Source organism: Mesoplodon densirostris, chromosome 11, assembly GCF_025265405.1.
Source record: "Mesoplodon densirostris isolate mMesDen1 chromosome 11, mMesDen1 primary haplotype, whole genome shotgun sequence".
Taxonomy (NCBI): domain Eukaryota; kingdom Metazoa; phylum Chordata; class Mammalia; order Artiodactyla; family Ziphiidae; genus Mesoplodon; species Mesoplodon densirostris.
This window is the reverse complement of record NC_082671.1, coordinates 86,804,689-86,824,437: the sequence shown is the minus strand read 5'-3', so window position 1 is coordinate 86,824,437 and position 19,749 is coordinate 86,804,689. Positions and strand designations below refer to the sequence as shown.

At 44.2% G+C, this 19,749-nt stretch overlaps 1 protein-coding gene across 1 annotated transcript in view; it reads left to right on the top strand.

Moving 5' to 3' along the window:
- PLXNC1 (plexin C1) overlaps window positions 1–19,749 on the top strand; it is a 145,859-nt gene that overhangs the window by 76,274 nt on the left and 49,836 nt on the right. The window contains exons 10-15 of the mRNA XM_060112917.1: window positions 5,834–5,973; window positions 9,085–9,264; window positions 11,964–12,051; window positions 15,071–15,274; window positions 15,391–15,576; window positions 18,146–18,248. Coding sequence (XP_059968900.1) covers window positions 5,834–5,973; window positions 9,085–9,264; window positions 11,964–12,051; window positions 15,071–15,274; window positions 15,391–15,576; window positions 18,146–18,248 — 901 coding nt within the window. The remainder of the gene's footprint in view (window positions 1–5,833; window positions 5,974–9,084; window positions 9,265–11,963; window positions 12,052–15,070; window positions 15,275–15,390; window positions 15,577–18,145; window positions 18,249–19,749) is intronic.

The following is a 19,749-nucleotide window of genomic DNA, read 5'->3' as shown; positions in this document are numbered from 1 at the left end:
TTTGCCCTTTGGATGGGAAGTCTTTTCAGCTGTAAGGGCCAGTCTCTGTCAGAGACGGTTGGCCCTGCCGCCCTGCCCTAACCTCTTTTCCTTCCTTTTCTTAACAGTCTTATATCTGGTGCCTCCACCTGCTGAGAGAAGAGGTGGCTGCTCTTTTTTCCTGTTGTCGAGGAAAGGTTGTGGAGATCTGTGATATGATGTTGTTCTAATATTTGTTATGCTTATCGCCGCCGGGTAGAAGCACACCATACAAAATCATGTTCTCCTGCTCTCGGAGAATTCATATTCTTTCTCTTCCTTGTGATTTCTCTTCCTCCATCACTTTTGATTGCATTTTAACTTCTCACAGGCAATCCAAATCACCTCTTTCAGGGTCCTTGCCTTGAAAATGAAATCAACTTTATTATGTACCTTGTTGAGTAGCTTCTGTGGGCCTAGCACTGTGCTGGGTGCCATGGGGTTCACTGCCAACTGCTCCTTTATTCACTCATTCGTTCATTCATTCATTCAAAAAGTGTTTATTAAACACCTACTATGTGCTGGGCAGGTAGGCAAAGTGTGTGCCCTTGTGGAGTTGATAATATTTTAAAGGAAATAAGATTCATTTTCATGAAGCATCTGAGTGTGCACAATGGAAAAAGTTATGCACAGGAATGCCAGAATGTGCTAAATTGAGTAGTGGTGACCTGTATGTGTGCAGCCTATGCTATATCCTGAGCTCAAAGTGCCTCTTTATTTGAGCCTCACAATGGACCTATTTTCCCCATTTGATAGACAAATGTTGACTTGCACAGGGTCAGTAGGTAGTAAATGATAGACATGAGATTTGAACCCAGGCAATCTGACTCCAGGGCCCACAGCTTTAACCACTGCTCTACGTTGTGTGACCTCAATGTAGTATTGATGACAGAAGTCAGTCTGGAAGGGACTTCTTCTCTTGGCATTAGGCTGGCACGGCCTGCCCCATCCATGGCCTGGGCAGGCTGTCAGGGGAGTGCATTAGCGTCGAAGCCTTGGGACGAAGTGGGTAGGCTGGGGCACAGTCAGAGTGAAGGAGTTAGACCCAGGCAAGGCTGGCATCTTTTCCAAGACGGGGAGAGCAGAAGAGGCTTCAGGTGGGAAACTGAGGCCTTCAGGAGAGGGGAGCGGCAGGAGTCTCATGGTGAAGTTGAAGCTCAGCAAGGGGGTGGGGTTTGAGTGGTGGGGTCTCTGCTAGAGGGGAGACGCTACCCTCCCTGGTCACAGAGTCCTGGGCACCCCGTCCGGGTCTCAGGAGCCCCATTCGGGGAGTTCAGTGACCGAGAGTAACTACTTTATAAACTGGCCTCAGCAGCCTCGCCTTCAAGTCCCCCAGGTCCAGAAGCAAGCCTTAATCTCCCTGCACAGGGTCTTGGTCTGTCACCTTCTTAGAAGTTTCCAGGTCCATCTCAGTTGGCATTCTAACTCTTGACAATTCCTGGGACCAAGTTACATTCTAGTCTCCCAAGGACCTGTCCCAGGGGCCCCCACCAAGGGGCATTCACCTGGGGGCCGAGCAGCGGACGGACACAACCTTTTCGTTCTATTTAACGCTTTCATTTTTCTTTGGCGGGATTGTATTTTGCTGTTTTTCTTTCCACGTCTCACCTCCTCTTACACTTCACCATCTCCACTGCTGGTTACCACTCTTCTCAGTTTATACATTTCATTAATATATTACTTCCATCCTTTTCGGTCATTAATAAAGATGTTAAATAATTCTGAACCAAATACCCCTGTAGGGCCCTATAGGACACTTTCCTTTAATTAGTTGTGCTACCTTTCATCTCTCTAATGTCCTTTGGTTTCAGGTTTCCAGCTGGTTTTGAATTCATGTGACTTTTTATCCGGTCCTGTTTGAACTAATTTCACAGGTGAAAATCTGAGAGATGTTTTACTGAGTGTTGATTCGGGTCCAGGGCTATAGAGAGCTTTGCTATATTCAGATTTAAAAAAAAAAAAAAACAGATTAAGAGAGTACAATTTGGTCTGAATAAACTGAGCCTTCCTAATGTACCTCTTTCCGATATTCTTTTCAATCATCATGGTAATTTCTCCATTAATGTCATGGTAATTTGAATTGTGTTGACGTCAGACTTCACAAAAAGTGCTCTTACTATCAGGAGTAATCCTCTTAGACCTTTCCAGAGATAACTAGTTCTTAGTGGTTGTGCTATTTCCAGTGTCTTATAATGACTTTGTTTTTTAAAAATAAATAAAAATAACTGGCTATTCTGTAATTACCTAGTTAGCCAGTTTCTAAGGTGCTTTTTTATACCAAACAGGGAGTGATTTAAACTTGTGAGCAACCAGAGCTCATAGTATTTTATGAAATAATTTTAAATTGTGCAACCGTTTAAAAATAACTCTTAAGTCTTTAAAATGTAACTGACAGGAAGTGGACTATTCTGAGGTTAATTGCTGGGCAACCCAGGGCGATAAGGGTGACAGCCAATGGTATTTTGATTTGATAAATGGAAATCCTTGGACATAGGATGAGGGAGGAATTTCACTGTAGGGCTGTAAGGAATTATCTCTTTGCATCAAGCTAGATTATGTTTTTAAATTAACCCCTTGTATGTGTCAGCTTATGGGACCTGCTACTTCATTTCGGGTTGTGAATTAATTTTTGATTAAAATACAGAAATAGATTTAAATGTTGAGTGTGTGGAGAGATCATTCTTGGCCTTTTGTCTGTAATAGATTTTTAAAGGATATTTATCAGTAAAAATAGAAAATGTTTTATTTCTAAGACTTGTTGTAGCCATGTAGTACAGCCGTATAAGAACCCTGTTTTTTTTCCTCCTTGTATACCTGTGCTATTTATTTAATGAGATCCCCTTGGTAGCTCTTTAATGCACTTATTAAGATTAAAAAAGGTTCTCCAAGCAAGCAAAGGACAACTAATCTGACCCTCTTTGCAAGCAGACAAGAAGCATCTGCTTTCATGAGATAGGCCAGGGCTGGATCCCATCCTAGACAGCCAATGGAAACTTCTCGAAACAATAAGGTTTTAAAACCACATGCTTTTGAAGTAGCTGTCTCTACCCAAGAGGAAATAAAAAGTTAATGAGGCGTGGTGCAGTGGTTAGGAATCCGCCTGCCAATGCAGGGGACACAGGTTAGAGCCCTGGTCCGGGAAGATCCCACATGCCTCAGAGCAACTAAGCCCGTGTGCCACAACTACTGAGCCTGGGCTCTAGAGCCCGTGAGCCACAACTACTGAGCCCACATGCCACAACTACTGAAGCCCATGCGCCTAGAGCCCGTGCTCCGCAACAAGAGAAGCCACTGCAGTTAGAAGCCCGTGCACCTCAACAAAGAGTAGCCCCCACTCGCCACAACTAGAGAAAGCCCACGTGCAGCAACAAAGACCCAACACAGCCAAAAATAAATAAATTAAATAAATAAATTTATTTTTAAAAAGTTAATGAGATGACGTGGCGGGTCCTCTGATGGTATTTGTAGAGCCAGTTTAAGGAGCAACATATAATCCCCTTTAGAAAATCTGTTTTAGGTTAGTTATAAGGCTCTCTTTAGCCTCTCATGAGAGCAGAGAAGTAGCATTTACTGGGCATGTTTGAAATTTTCCTTGAACAGACATCAGCAGTCTAAGAAGTGAGAAGGGCTGTCTTCAAAGAAACCTGAGAATCATAGCTGACTTGGATATAAATGTGAGTCTGCCTTGAGGTTTAACATAAAGCCTCTTGCCTCCCTAAGAAGACAGTGGATCCTCTAGTGCAGGGGTTGGCAAGATTTTTTTCTTCAAAGAGCCAGACAGTTAATATTTTAGGCTTTGCAAACCACATGATCTCTGTCGCAGAGACTCAGCTCTGCCGTTGTAGTATAAAAGCAGTGACAGACAGTGCATAAATGATGGGCGTGGCTCTGTTCCAAAAAAACTTTATTTATGGACACTGAAATTTGAATTTCATGTGTTTACACATGTCCTGGAATATTATTCTTCTTTTGACATTTTTTCGTAGGCTGTACAAGAACGAGCAATGGACTGAATTTGATTTGCTCCAGGCAAATCCAGGAGTTTGCCCACCCCTGATCTCGTAGTGCACGCAGAGGTTATGTGTCCTCCACAACACCTAGCGCTGTCCTAGGGATCCTGTAGGTGTTTAACAAATACCTGTTCACTTAGCTGTCATCATGTCAGAGCAAAGAGTAAGCCTTTTGCTATCCAACACACACTTGGCATTTGCAAGGGATTTATCTTGAAGTCTTGGCTAATTCCCCCCATTCCAAGTACCACTCTTGCAGATAATTTCCCCCATAAAATGCAGTCGACTCTAACAGCATAATTAAAGTGACCCTTTCGGGTCCTTCGTGATTCTATAAATACGGGGCTCAAGTCCTTTACTAAAGTGATTAAAATAAATTCTGCCACCGAAATCAATTCTCTGTCGTATTACATCATTACTGTGATGACATAAACGATTAATTTACCTCAATCTGCAAAACCGATCCATAGCGATAATGAGTGGTGGTGACTGCTTTACCATAGAGCACCTGGGTTTGTCAAGGAGCAGGATGATAAACATCCTTTCAGCAGGATGGGCAGCCCCAGCAGTGCAGCAAGTCCGTCGTGACGAGCATTATACATACAGAGGAGCAAAGGACCCTGGGCTGCTTGAAGAAGCAGGTGGTAGGCAGGAGCTGGATGTGACTAAAGCTCCCCACCAGTGCCTTAAGTGGCTTCCTCCTAGACTTTATCCTCTAAGTGGACACACTCTGTGTTTATGATTTAAGCCAAATTTCACATGATTAAGCATCTCTGGACCTGGGGGTCGTTTTCAAATATCAAGAGTGTGAGTATGAAAATTCACTCATGCTAAAGATCTGCTGAGCTTTATATTGGCTAGAATCTTAGAATCTTGTCCTGTTTGGTCCATACTATAGAAGAACACAGACTTGCTGGAAATGGTCTACAAAACAACTACTAAATGATCAGAAAGATAGACAGCGGCATCTGTAGAGAAAAGTGAAAGAAATCAGGATTGTTTTGTCTTTGAAAGGGAAAATGATTCTTGCCACCAAATAGAGGGCTTTTTTAAAAAGGAGAATTTGATTAAACGTTGCAAATAGAGAAGTAAGGTGCATAAATCTACATAAGATGGGGCCCCAGTTACGAGGGGTTCCAAGGGAGCCTTTCTTGATAAAGAAAGGCCTGATAAAGCTTGTAATGGGTACCAAGGAAAAGATGGTATCTGCAAACCATAGAATGGAAATGGTTGGCCCCAGTAGTTTAGGCATGCAACTACTTGATATTAGGTGACTTAGGTTGATTTCTTGAGATTTTTTTTTTCGCTGCAGTATACTCCTTGATTCAAATAGCCTACTGAAACAAAAACTAGGAACTGCTTTCTTGGGAATTAAAGTTATCCAGATTGACATTTATTCCAACTTAATGATGAGTCTGGTGCTGACTTAACCGTCAGTGGACTCCTCGTCTTTTCCTTCATCTTGCTATGTTGTGAGCCTGCAGAGGCTGGAAGGCAGCGAGCATTTTTGAGACTCTAGTGATAGCTCACTCTTCAGACAGAATGTCAGGCTCTTCAACTGTATTTTCAACTGTCTTGTGAGACAAAGACTAATTGGTTTGACCTCATGCTGTCGCATGTTGAGAGACATGAGTCTTCAGCCCTCTCCCTTGAATTCACTGATTTCATTAAACACTGTCTGCTTGTGTTTGCAAAATGTTGTAATTTCCCAGTGATTTCTTCAAACTGCGGCACATAAACAGATCTTTTCGAACAGTGCCATTTCTCAGCTTTGATCTTGTGTTTGAATCTTTTCCTTCTTCTAGGTCTTCTACATTAAGTCCATTGAGCCACAGAAAATATCAACCTTAGGGAAAAGTAATGTGATCGTCACGGGAGCAAACTTTACCCAGGCATCGAATATCACAATGATCCTGAAAGGAACCAGTACTTGTGATAAGGATGTGTGAGTTGAAATATGAGTAATTTATTCTTCGTAAAGTAGGGAAAAGCTAAAACTTACATCAAAGGAATAGCACTGTGATTATAATCTTTATATAGTTAATTTATTTCCATGTGCCAATTTGAGCCAATTAGTCTGCATATTTGATATAATTTCAATAAGTGAAATAATTTAAGCACCACATTTAAAGTTAATTGTGGGAGAATCTGTCCCATGTTATCCCCAATCTCAGTATACAATAATTCCAGGATGTTGCCTCTTGGGGTCTTGTTTTGTTTTCATGAACAAAATCAAGTGATTTGAGTAGCAAACATCATTTTGAAGATGATCCACTTAGAAAAATAGTTGAGCACTTTGGAATTTTATGGGAAAATAGGACCACACTTTCAATGTATTACAGTTGAAAGAAGAAATTTTCCGATCCATCGTATTCTTTTTAGCCTTCTCTTTATTGGATTGGTTTCAGGCTCGAATAATAACTCAGTGGAACATACATTAATTTAAAAAAGAAGAAGGAAAACAAAACACCCCAACACAAATATCTGGTCATTGTACCATTTGAACATCATTATTTCTATGATCTCTTTCCCCAACACATCCTTTCAATGAAACTTTGAGAGAAGAAAATCTCAGTATTTCACTAGCACTCTTGAGCAAATGCTACCCCACAAAAAGAGAGACAATAATAATAACATAATAGATAATTTGAGTTTTCTGCTTGTTAGTCTTTATAATTTGAAGTAAAAGATGTTGCAGTCTGCGTGAAGTATAATACTGACTTTGTTCTCATCCTGGGAACGCGCTGAAGACAATCCACTGAAGCGTGGTGTTTTGGTTCTTAACGACTGAAACAGATTTGTACAGTGTTTGAATCTGCCACACTTATTTACTGAGTTTTCTGTTTTAATTCATTTGCTGCATTTAACTGCCATCCCCTTCCCCTCCTAGCAGTAAATTTGGGATGTCTGTCATTTTGATGGAAAAAGCTGCTCACTGGGGACTCTGCTCTGTTCTGCTATTTACCAGAATTATCAAGCACACATTAGTGGCTGTATCTCTGCGACATAGGTATTTTTGTACCATTTATCCTGGCTAAATACCCCCCTGCAAAAATCTTTCATTTTGTGAGGCAAAATCTGTGAAGTTAGACACCTGTGTGTTCACTGAAAGGCAGTCATATTCACTGGAAAATAGTCATTTTTCCTAGCATTACCCTGTTTCTGACTGTTTATTCTCTCATTCCAATTCTGAATGTGTCTTGAGATACTGCAGTTATTAAATTAAATGACTAAGAGAGACCTTTCTGCATGTAGCATTTCAGTAACCACATCTGTGTGGTGAACCCAAGTTCACGAGCAGTAAACATAATACCCAGTTAATCCTATATCTGAGTTCATACCATAATCCTAAACTCTTTTAATATGGTATTTTTAAATGCCTAATTACTCTGAAGAGAAAACTATAAGGATAGTAGTGGAATGACCCATATTTCTGCCTCCTTCAAAAATTGATAAATAAGTTTGAATATTAATGATCAGCCATTTTACAATGAATTTCCTAGAGCTTTGCTCTGAATATAAAATCTTAGAATGTAAATTTGTGGTGGTATAAGTACAAACCGACTCAAATTTTTTTGCATTTGCCTTATTGTTAGAATCTATTATTACTACTTAAAGGCTATGTGCATTAAAGTAGATAATCATGCACGTAGCCTTTAAGTAATAATAATAGATTCTCATTTTGCATAATTATACTGAGCATTATTCAGACAGAACCCCATCTTCATGACTTGCACTTTAGAGGCTCATTGTAGACGAGATGTACAGAGGAAGCTGCAGGTTACAGAGGGAATGTTGTAGAAGCCTTTGTTTTGACTCCTAAAAGGTGTTGAGGGCACGCTCTACAGATTTCAGGAGTACCTAGGACAGTCCCAGCTAAATTCCAGTCTGGAGCTCCTCGGGAGGCAGCTTGGTTCTGATGCTGATTGAGTCTGAGACCCCTGGGCTCTTGGCATGGACTTTAGGACTTCAGTTTTGTGCTCTCTGCTCTTTGAACAGGAGAATCCCCATCTCTGCCTGGGGTTGGGTTCTACCACGCCCCTGCCCCGGTGCTTGACTGGGACTTCTCTTTTTTCAAGCTTTCCATCATGGAAATTTCCAATCATACACAAGAGAAAAGAGTGTAACGAACCTCTCTGTACCCCTCCTCCAGCTTCAAACCTTAACGTTCTGCCAATTTTGTTTCATCTATCTCCTCCGCATTTTTGGAAGTGAAGGAAGGATGGCGGCTGGAGTTTTTAAAAGCATGTCCCAGGACTTCCCTGGGGGTGCAGTGGTTAAGAATCCACCTGCCAATGCAGGGGACACGGGTTCGAGCCCTGGTCCGGGAAGATCCCACATGCCGCGGAGCAACTAAGGCCGTGCGCCACAACTACTGAGCCTGCGCTCTACAGCCCACGAGCCACAGCTACTGAGCCCGTGTGCCACAACTATTAAAGCCTGTGCGCCTAGAGCCCATGCTCCGCAACAAGAGAAGCCACTGCAATGAGAAGCCCGCGCACTGCAATGAAGAGTAGCCCCCGCTCGCCACAGCTAGAGAAAGCCCATGCGCAGTGATGAAGACCCAATGCAGCCAAAAATAAATAAATAAATATTTTAATTTTAAAAAATAAAAAAATAAAGTAAAAGCATATCCCAGGATATCTCACCATATCCTTTCACTCATAAGTACAATACTTCAGTATATATGTCTAACATAGCCTTAGCCTTAGCATACTCAACAAAATTAATGACAATTCCTTAGTATACTTTAATACCTAGTCCACGTTCCACTTCCTATTAGGGCTTCTTAAAGGCAATGGTTACATTGCCTTCTTTCCCCACTTCTAAGGGAAATGCAAATAAAAACATAAAAATGCACAAAAGAAAGAGGAACCCAGCCCCCAGGTAATACCCATACTGAGTAAGTGGACCCCGATGAATCGGCAGTTGCCTGTGGCTGTTCCGATAGTTTGGGAGCTGTTGTAGTTCAAGTGAATTTCATATCCCGTCCCCTTGGGTAATCAATTGTGCTGAGGTCTGTGTCATTGAAGAGTTCTTTTCTACCCCTTTCTAGGATACAGGTTAGCCATGTGCTAAATGACACCCATATGAAATTCTCTCTTCCATCGAGCCGAAAAGAAATGAAGGCTGTGTGTATCCAGTTCGACGGCGGGAGCTGCTCTCCCGTGGGACACTTGTCTTACATCGCTCTGCCGCTCTGTTCCCTCATTTATCCTGCTACCACCTGGATCAGGTACTTTCTAGAGCATCTTTTTCTCTTGTTGTGGCTAACAAGGTCATATGCATAAAGATCATGGATTTCACGCAAATAAATATAGAAATAATTGTCATATCTAAATTCTCCTCACAGAATTTCCTCTGTAGGATTTATTCTTAGAAAACAAAGCTATACCTGATAAGCAGCTTGCTTTCCGTTGTCACAGTAAACACTGTGAGTACATCTTGTTTTACTCTTAGCTGTGGCTGCCAGGAAACTCACAGCTAAAATGTTTGCTCAGACTCTGGTTTCTGTTCAGATCGTATTAAACCTTACGCATTTAAAAAATTTTGTTCGGGCTTCCCTGGTGGGCAGTGGTTGAGAATCTGCCTGCCAATGCAGGGGACACGGGTTCGAGCCCTGGTCTGGGAAGATCCCACATGCCGTGGAGCAACTAGGTCCGTGCGCCACAACTACTGAGCCTGTGCGTCTGAAGCCTGTGCTCTGCAACAAGAGAGGCCGCAGTAGTGAGAGGCCTGCGCACTGCGATGAAGAGTGGCCCCCGCTTGCCGCTACTAGAGAAAGCCCTCGCACAGAAACGAAGACCCAACACAGCCATAAATGAATAAATAAATAAATAAATAAATAAATAAATAAATGTGTTTTTTTTTAAAAAAAGAAAAACAAAAAAACTCCCCCGTAGTTGAATTTAAATTCACACTCAGATTTTAGAATATAACCCTAAAGATAGTTTCTCCACCTAACACAGCATGAAGCGAACTTTCAAAGTACTGTCTAGGTGAAACTACAGATGCAGCTTTGTTTTTAAAAAAAAAAAAAGAAAAAGAAAATCACTTCTAATGTTCCTATCTAAGATGAAGTGAGAGGTGGATGTATTAGGCTGCTAGGGCTGCCATAACAAAGAGCCACAGACGGGATGGCTAAATAGCAGAAATGTATTTCATCAAATTTCTGAAAGCTAGAAGTCCAAGATCAAGGCGCCTTCAGGGTTGATTTATTCTGAGGCCTCTCTCCTAGGCTTGTAGAGGGCCATCCTCTGTCTGTGCCTTCACAGTGGTCTTCCCTGTGTGCTTGCCTGTGTCCTAATCTTTTTTTACAAGGACACCTGTCATATTGGATTCGGGCACACCCTAATGACCTCATTTAACCTTAATTACCTCTTTCAGGGTCCTATCTCCAAATACAGTCACATGCTGAGGTACTGGGGGTTGGAACTTCAATTCTGCCTGTAATAGTAGCATGAGGAAAGCTGAAATTTCCCAACTAAGGCCCTAGCATGGCACTCTCTGCCGTGGGTCTCAATCCTTCCTATAAATAAAAGCAAACATGGATGCGGCACTCCCCACATGCCTGGTGTGTTGGATCTGTTGACTCAGAAATCCTCCCAAGCCTGAGGGGTCCGCTGTGAGTAGCCCTTTTTGCCAGTGAGGAGACTGAGGTGGGGAGCATTTAGACAACTTTCAGGCTCGGGGCAGTCAGGCCCTGGGTGCTGTGCTCTGAGCCACCAGTGTTCTCCTTTGTTGTAAAATAAGGGGATTCTTTTTGTTTGTTTGTTTGTTTTTGCCTTACGCGGGCCTCTCACTGTTGTGGCCTCTCCCGTTGCGGAGCACAGGCTCCGGACGCGCAGGCCCAGCGGCCATGGCTCACGGGCCCAGCCGCTCCGCGGCATGTGGGATCCTCCCGGACCGGGGCACGAACCCGTGTCCCCTGCATCGGCAGGTGGACTCTCAACCACTGTGCCACCAGGGAAGCCCAATATGATTCTTAATGTCCAGTCACCTGTGACATTCTGAGCCCGTGTCTCTTGGCAAAACACGGCTCTGCAGTCTGACCGTTGGTGGAGCACACTTGGCCTGGTTTTCTAGTAATGGTGACAGGCGGGCGTGAGGCCAGCTCAGCTCTTCCCCCTTGTGGCTGGAAGGTTCAGGGCTTCATGTCGTCCCTCGGCCCTACACAAATTGGCCTGCTCGTGCCCACCTCCTGGTCTTGTCATCATGGGCTCGGCTGGCCGATGGAGCTGACCTATCCAGGCTCCTGTCCCCTGGAATGAGTGTCTAGTGACCTGTGTGAACGGGAAAGGGTGGCCAGAGCTGTGGCCAGCTGTTTATTTCACATCTAATGACCACTTTGCTTAAATGCAATTATGTGCTAAGAATATGTGAAATTATTTGGCTTAGTTTCAGAGAGATAGGACATAGCTGTTATTTATGTGGTTTACCAAATAGGAATTCAGACTTGTAATGGCATTTATAAGTTTACCTTGTCCAAAGTATTCCCTGTCTCCCTACATAAAATATAATTGGAGGTTGGGAGTTTGATTTTGAAAACTGTTAGATTGAAGAGTCTTCATATAGATTAAACAGTAATCAAACAAAATTCTATTTAGTGAAATCTTTTCAAGGTACAGCTGATGATCTAATTATATGTGGAAACATGACACAGCAAAGCTCAAAATTCTATACAAGAATTTGGGCATTTTCTTAAAATTAAAACAGGATCCAACCTGAATTTTTATATTTATGTATCTTAAAAACTATCAGTATCATGAAAAGACTTGTTAAGCTGTCGTGCGTTTGAAATTAAACTTTATTAATTTGCTCTCAAACATAACTGAGTTTAATATTGAGTATGAATAAATTGATGGTTTTATTCATAAATGCAAAATGCCTGTGTGTTTATCTATGAAACGCCTCTCATTGCGTTTTTCCTTGCAGTGGTGGTCAGAATATAACCATCATGGGTCGAAATTTTGATGTAATTGACAACTTAATCATTTCACACGAGCTAAAAGGAAACATAAATGTAAGTCTTCAGCTGCTTTGTAATAATAGTTATTTTCAAGGATGACTTTGTTTTCATCACACTCAGATATGTTGGGGGATATATTTTTGTTTCTGTGCCTTTGTGCTGTCATAAGCTTTTACCTGTTGCATGATCTATAATAAATACCATCTGTACTATAATGGAAGTACTAAGACCTCAGACTTGGAGTTGGGAGTTTCGAGGTGTGGCACAGAGGGAAGAGAGGTGATACGACAAGACCTGCCTGCCGTCTCCTCCCTATGTAATAAGTCTCCTTGATGAGACAGGCTTTGTGAATACGTGTGAGAATGCCTTGTGAGTGCCTGAGAGGTGATGTAAGGAAGAGCATTCCTGTGAAGAGTAGGTGGTAGTGGTCCCACCATGCAGAGCACGCTGTGGTTCAGAGGTAAGGTGACCTGTGAAAGTCCCAGAGATCCTGTCATATGCTTCTCCTTCTCTTGCCCTTGTCTCTTTGACCTGGTTTGGTGCCTTCCTTCTGACCTCACCTCCTCTTGCCTTTCCTGTCCCCGCACAGGGGTCTGGCCCTCGGCCCCACTTAGTTCTTAGCCCCACACGAGTCACACCCGGGCCTCGTCATGGGAAATGATGAACTTCAGAGACAAGTCGGGGCCTCTGAGTGCACTTCTAGGCTCTTCTCAAAGGCTCTCCCCATTCTCTCTTCCCCTTTCTGTCCCTCCTTCATGAGAGATGTGAAGATAACAGCCTCTCTGAGGCCCAGCCAGACCACTGCCTGCCAAAGCTGGCAGGCGTGTTAGTGGCCACAGACCCGGCCTCCGCTTGGAACCAGTGTGGCTTCAGGTCTAGATCCAGGAGGCCTTCCTAAGTCCTCCTAGAGCCTTGTCATACACATGTCCAAGTCCTGAAACCCTTCAGAGCCAGTTCCAAGCCTCATGTTGTATCTGATGCCAGGCCCCATCTCCATGATGTCAACACATCCTGTTGAGTGGTTCGTATAGATTGATCCTCTTACCAGAGGCATTGCCTGCATTGTGAGTGAACTTGCTCTCCGTCCCCAGTGCTGTCCCTATATCAAGTAGAATTCACTGAGCACCTACTGTGGGCCAGACATTTTCCTGGCTGCAGGGACAAAAGGTAAATAAGAGGGTCACACTGCTTTCACCGAGGGAGATGGGTAATCTACACTGGGATGGAAAGCTGAGTGCACAGGCCGTGTTGAAGTTAGTTCTAGGTCCTCTGATTCCCTTCCAGCTCAGATACCCCCCACTGTGTGTTTCCACACAAAAGAGAAATTAAACTAGAGCAGATTTCAGCATGTCTGTGGAGTGGAGCGGGATGGGTAGGACTTGAGCAGGTACAAGCAGGGGGGCAGAGAAGACAGTTACTCACAGGCCCCTGATGGGAATATCGGTGAGTCCTGCTCCTCTGGAGCCGAGGGGATGGGTCGGGAATGAGCCAGAGGGACGGCTGCAAAGCCACGCTGGGCCGTAAGAGAGGATCAGACTGAAAAGTTTGCCCTTAACTCTGTAGGCAGTGGGGAGGGATTGAAGATCTTTGAGCAGGGAGTGACGTGAGGATAGGTACCCTTGATGATGATGATTTTGGCGATGGTGCATAGGATCATATGGAGAGGCGGTAACTGAAAAAATAGCCCGGGAGACGCATAAGGGTGCTCTTGCAGGTATCTAGGGATGGTGGGGAGATGACGGGTCACCTTTGTAGCATGGTCATTAGAAGGAGAATATGAACGACACCCTGGGAGTGGGGTCACAAAGGAAGAAGAAAAGAGCGCCTGAGATGGGATCTTGCAGGACAGCTTAATTTTAAGGAGTGAAAGAAAACAAGATGGCCAGTGAAGGTGGCCAAGAAGTTGCCCAGAAACTAGAGAAAAAGAGCATTTCGGATGACACTGGTATGGAAATTTAGAGAGTTGAGAATAATGAGGTTAAGGTGACCCTATCACCAGGAATCTTTCTAGAAGGCGTCTTCAACAAAAAGCCACCCTGCTGGGGTTACGGCTGTTGAGAAGGCTGAGGCAGTGGGTTTTGTGGTTTTCTTCATGTCGCCAGAGATGTGAATGAGAGATTCAGGGCAGTCGTTTGGAAAGGCGTTGAAGGTGAAGGGAGGTTTTGCTTGTCCACATCTCAGTGCTTTGCATCAGATTTTCCCACCTGTTGCTTCTTCCTACCCTCTTTTTAAAATTCCAACATTAGTTAGACAGCAAATAACAAAGAGGAAGAATCCCCACCGGGCAGATTTCCTTTTCGGAGTCTTGGCTGCTCTTCTTTAGAACGTTTGTCAGCCTTCCCTCTCCCAGCAGCTTTCTCTGCCCAACTCTCTGCACACCTGAAAATGACAGTATTTATGCCCACTTGTTTGTTTTAAATGAGCCTGTAAAGTGGGCCACCCTTTCTGTGTGGTTTCCCATCTTCATGCTCTTTCTTTCATGGGAGCTGTGTTGTCCCTTTCACTTTTGTTTTCCTCTACTTTTTGTTAGGCCTGCAAAGCCTTTTCCTCTTGTGGTTAGTGATTTCTGCTAAAACACAGGGGTTCGCCAACACGGAGTGATCGAGCCAGAAGACGCAAGCCTGCAGCCAGCCTTGCCGAAGAACTGGCTTCTCCCTTCCTGTAGTTTCCCAGGACTCAGCCTTGATGTCTTGAAGGGCACACAGGCCCATTGGTGCAGTCTTCCCCTTTCTCTAGCTGACTTCTTTTCCGAGTACCCTTTTTTCCTATTGTATCACCTTCTTCTTTCATTATTACTAATAATATTAATAATCATATTAGCATTTGTTGAGTGCTTTTCTGCATGGATTTGTAAGCATTTTTGCATGGATATTCTCATTTAATTTAGTGAGACCTCATCTCATTTAATTCAGAGTTAATTCAACCCCATGAGGTGGGTATACTGTTATCCCCATTTTACAGAGGAGAAAACAGAGGCACAGAGAGGTTCAGTTGCCCAGGTCACTTAGCTCTTCAATCCCAGAGCTGAAATTCATTAATGAAGCTGTCAAAATGCTCCTTCCTTCTCCCTCAGGTCTCTGAACATTGTATGGCGACTTACTGCAGATTTTTAGCCCCCAGTTTAAAGAGTTCAAAAGGGCGTACGAATGTCACTGTGAAGCTCAGGGTCCAGGAGACCTACTTGGATTGTGGAAGCCTGCAGTACCTTGACGACCCCAGATTTACAGGGTATCGGGCTGAGCCTGAGGTGGACACAGAATTGGAAGTCAAAATTCAAGTATGTCTCTCTCATTTCGGGTGGGAGGATGTGCTCCCCTCGACAGGAAAGGTGTATTGTGTTTGTGCGTTTCCACACACGCCTTGACTTCTTCATCTTCGCCTTGTTCTTCACAGAAAGAAAATGATAACTTCAACATTTCCAAGAAAGACATTGAAATTACTCTCTTTCATGGAGAAAATGAGCAATTAAATTGCAGTTTTGAAAATATTACTAGAAATCAAGATCTCACCACCATCTTTTGCAAAATTAAAGGCATCACTGCTGCAAACAGCATCGCCACCTCTTCCAAGAAAGTTCGCGTAGGTTGCCTGACAGTCCTACCCGTTAGTTTTACCTTATTTGGTGTGGGGCGGGGGGAGGGGGGATTCCTTGGCTAATCCAGAAGCCAGAATAGAATCTTTTATGGATCTTCAGATCTTCACTTTCAGTGAAGATAAACAAAGCTGGTATTGTAGGCCCAAACGTTATTCCTCCAGAATAGCTTGTAGAACCCATCCCTGTGCCCTTGGAATGTCAGAGCACTGAGCACACCATCGTTTATGATACTAACGAGCCTTGATAGCTTTTGTTCTAGCCGTACATTTAGGCTGCAGCATCTGCAGCAGAATCCCTAGACCCACTGACGGGTGAGCGGTCATTCTTCGCCCAAATGCAGAGGTGGCATGTCTCGGCAGACACCCAGAATGGGGGCTTCCCTGGCACACTGAAAGTGGCAGTGGAGTCTAATGGGGACCAGATAATCTATGGGTCATGGGCCGCTTCCTCCACCATGAAGTCAGACTCACTGCATTTAATCTTTTCCCAGACATGTTTGAGGGTCCGTCCCGTCAGTGCTATATTTATGTCCCACAATAAAGACATGAGACCGCAGTGAAGGGAAACATTAGAAACCTCCGTTTATAACGTTCATGCCATATGAGACTCTGCACAGTCTGTATCCCTCCCAAAACGCTTTATGATCTAGAGTCATAAATGATTGGGTAAAGGATAAGAAAAAAGGACATCAACTGGAAGGCAAAACAAAAAATGTGTGTCTCAGCCGCACCAGTTAATAGCTGTGTGGCCTTAGATAAGTTGGCTTTAGCTGAACCTCCCTTGGTCCGTCTGTTGTACGGTAAAGAGGGTCATAATCATTATAAAATGAATAACAGCCACTAAACTCACAAGGGATCCCACGTGTCTGGTTGGTTGAGAAGAGCAAGCGGTAGCATTCTTCCTTATCCAGGACTAGTTCCTGAGTGCCTGCACTGGGACATAGGGACATAGCAGAGAAGAAAACAGACCCGCCTACCCGCCCGCCCTCCAAAATGTCTGCCTTGATGGATCTTACTAAAAAGGCAGGTAGTACAGAAAATAAATCGAAGGTGTGTTAGATGGTGGTAACTGTTCCGAAGAAAAATGAAGCAGGAGGTGAGGGGTAGTGCTGCCGGGTTTACGATGGCGGCCAGAAAAGGGCTCCCTGTAAAGACGACATTTGAATCAGGACCTCAGGGAGACGAGGGGCATGAGCCGCGGGCCATCTGGGGGTAGAGTGTTCTAGGCAAAGGGAGTCACAGGTTGCAAAGTTCCTGAGTCAGGAACCTCCCTGGTGCTGTGAAAGGGCAACAAGGAGACCAGTGTGGCGGAGTGGAAGGAACAAGGCGGGGAGTATTCCAAGGAGGTGAGAGCATTAACAGGGGGAGCATGGAGAGCCAATTGGGGGTCATTGTGAGGAGTTGGCTCCGAGCTCCAGGAGTCGCTGGAGAGCTCTGAGCGGGAGTGCCAGGAGCTTGCTCACAAACAAACGCCAGCACGTGTCATCTTCACGACAACCCCCTGAAGAGGCGTAACAGCATCCCATTTTAGAGATGGGGAAAGTGAGAACTGCATGGATAGGTGACTCATGCAAGCTCCTACAGCTGGGGAGGACAGCAGGGGGAGCTCCCTGGTGGTCCAGTGGTTAGGACTCGTGTTCTCACTGCCGAGGGCCCAGGTTCATTCTCTGGACTGGGACTTAGAACCTGGGCTGTCTGGGCCTGGAGTCTGCACTCTAGCCACTTTGCACAGATACTTCCACAGGGCAGCCGTGGCTCCCAGGATGGTAATGTTCCTCGATACTTACCCGCCATCCACCATCCAGTTAGGGTTAGAGTTAGGGTTAGGGTTAGAGTTAGGGTTAGGGTTAGAGTTAGGGTTAGGGTTAGGGTTAGAGTTAGGGTTAGGGTTAGAGTTAGGGTTAGGGTTAGAGTTAGGGTTAGGGTTAGGGTTAGGGTTAGAGTTAGGGTTAGGGTTAGGGTTAGAGTTAGGGTTAGGGATAGAGTTAGGGTTAGGGTCAGGGTCAATGCAAAAATAAGGCTTGGTATAGAGTTTTTCCCTTTACAAGTTTTACCGACTTTTATAATCAAAACCTAAAATTGGAAAAGCCCCTCAGGGATCATCCCGGCAGCATTGCTAAACTGGTTTTTGCCACAGAATGCTTCCTTCAAAATAGGCCCATCGAGGAAACACAAGATGTAGAAGAGATTAAAAAGTTGGATTACTTCCTTAGTCCAGGGGTAAGAGGGTGTCTTACCCACAGGTTACTATCTCTTTATCGCCCCCACTCCTGCAGTTTAAAACCCCCAAGGCAAAGAGGACCAAAGTGTAAAATCTGTAGGTCTAGCCCTGCAACTGATTGGAGCTGAATCCGGAAACCAAGGCACAGGGAATGTTCTTGATTGGCTGAAATTCACATAGCTAATCTGCCCAGAGACGGGACTTGAACTCGGATATCCTACCTAGCTTGCCACCTCTTTTTGTATCTTGGAGGAAACCATTTGGGGGGAAAATTGTGTACCTAGATGTGGTCCCCACCTCGACCAGGTCTAATGACACTCTTTGTCCCCTTAGGTCAAACTGGGAAACCTGGAACTCTACGTCGAGCGGGAATCGGTTATTTCAACTTGGTATTTTCTGATTGGGCTTCCCGTCTTGCTAGTGATTGTCATTTTTGGTAAGTGCCCTGTTTAATTTTGTTAGAGAAATTATTCCCTGGGGCCTCAGCAGGCAGGAAGGCTTTCAGCTTTCAGGGGCTGTTTGCTTCAGTTAAGTATCAGTGGATGAAAACCCAGATCAAAACTTTGGGAAAGGACTAATAGGTACACGTCGAGGGCTTTCTAAACATTTTTTAGGATGCTTCATTAATAAAAGGCTGGATTACAAAGATGGTTGGTATCTTGGTGTTTGAGAAATATAATCCACTTTGCTTCCCTGAACCTGTGAATTGTGATGACAAGTGTCCCGTTTACATTATTTCCTCAGAATTCCTCTGGGATTTTGGGCTCCAAGGACTTGGTCATCTCATCCTGCCTTCTCATCCCAGCAAACCCCGCCCCTCACCCCTACCCCAGCCCTGTCTTTCCTGGCAGAACTGTGTTTTGGAAATGTGATCTGTACCATCTATTAAACTGTTCCAAGGCTCATCCAAGCACAGTGATCCCATGGTGCCTGCTCACTGGATGAAATCTGGCCAACCGATGTGTTTTGTTTGGCCCACACAGCATTTTTAAAATTGGAAGTAATTGACCACATTTTAAAATCAGGTGATTCTTTAAAATCTCTTGAAAATGTGAAAGATCTGGATCCTTGGATCCTCATTTTTCCATCACATCGGTTTGCTGGAGCTGAGGAGCGGCTACCCCTAGAGAGAGGGCAGGTGTTCACTGAGCTTTTGCCATAGTCGCCACCACTCCCTACTGACTCCACCCAGGCCACTGACCTCATCTGAGGACCTGCTCCCTGTAGCCATTCAGGTTTTGACCTCTGTTTCTGAGCTGCTTTTCATTTTAAGTCTGTTTCCTCTTGTCCTCCTTAAAAGAGACAACTCTTCTCCACAGCTATGGAGCCCATCCTATTCCTTGACTTCATGCAGGCATCGCCTCTCTAATGGTTTTTGGTTACTAGTTGCTAACGTCTCCTTCCATATACTCACTGTCTCACTCACTCATTCATCCATCCCTGCATGCATTTACCTGATGTTTATTGAGCACCTGTTATGTTGCTGATAACTGTGCAAGGCTTTGGACTTAGGGAAGATGAGTTCAGTCCTGGTCCTTTCTCTTGGCTGGTTCCCAGTCCTGTGAAGGAAGGATTTATGTGTATTGTTAACTAGCCTCATTTTGCAGAGACCCTGTTTTGTACTGTCGATGATCATTTCAGGTATTTTTAAAGCTCTCTCCAAGTTATCCACCACTATTAATGCATCTAGAATCCAGAATTGGGCCTGATATTTTAATAAAGTCCTGGCCGGTGCTGGCTTCAAATAAGATTACTTGTAATTTCTAAACGCTGAGCTCAGTTTTGAAATTCCGCTGCTGTCAGGCAGCTCTAGGTAGAACAGTCTCATCATGGAGTCACATCTACGTTGTGACTTCCCAGAAACCTCTGATCTCTTCCTGGGCTCTCTGCGACTCTTCATTCCTCTCCCTTCACTTTGTTGGTAGAGATTGTTTATG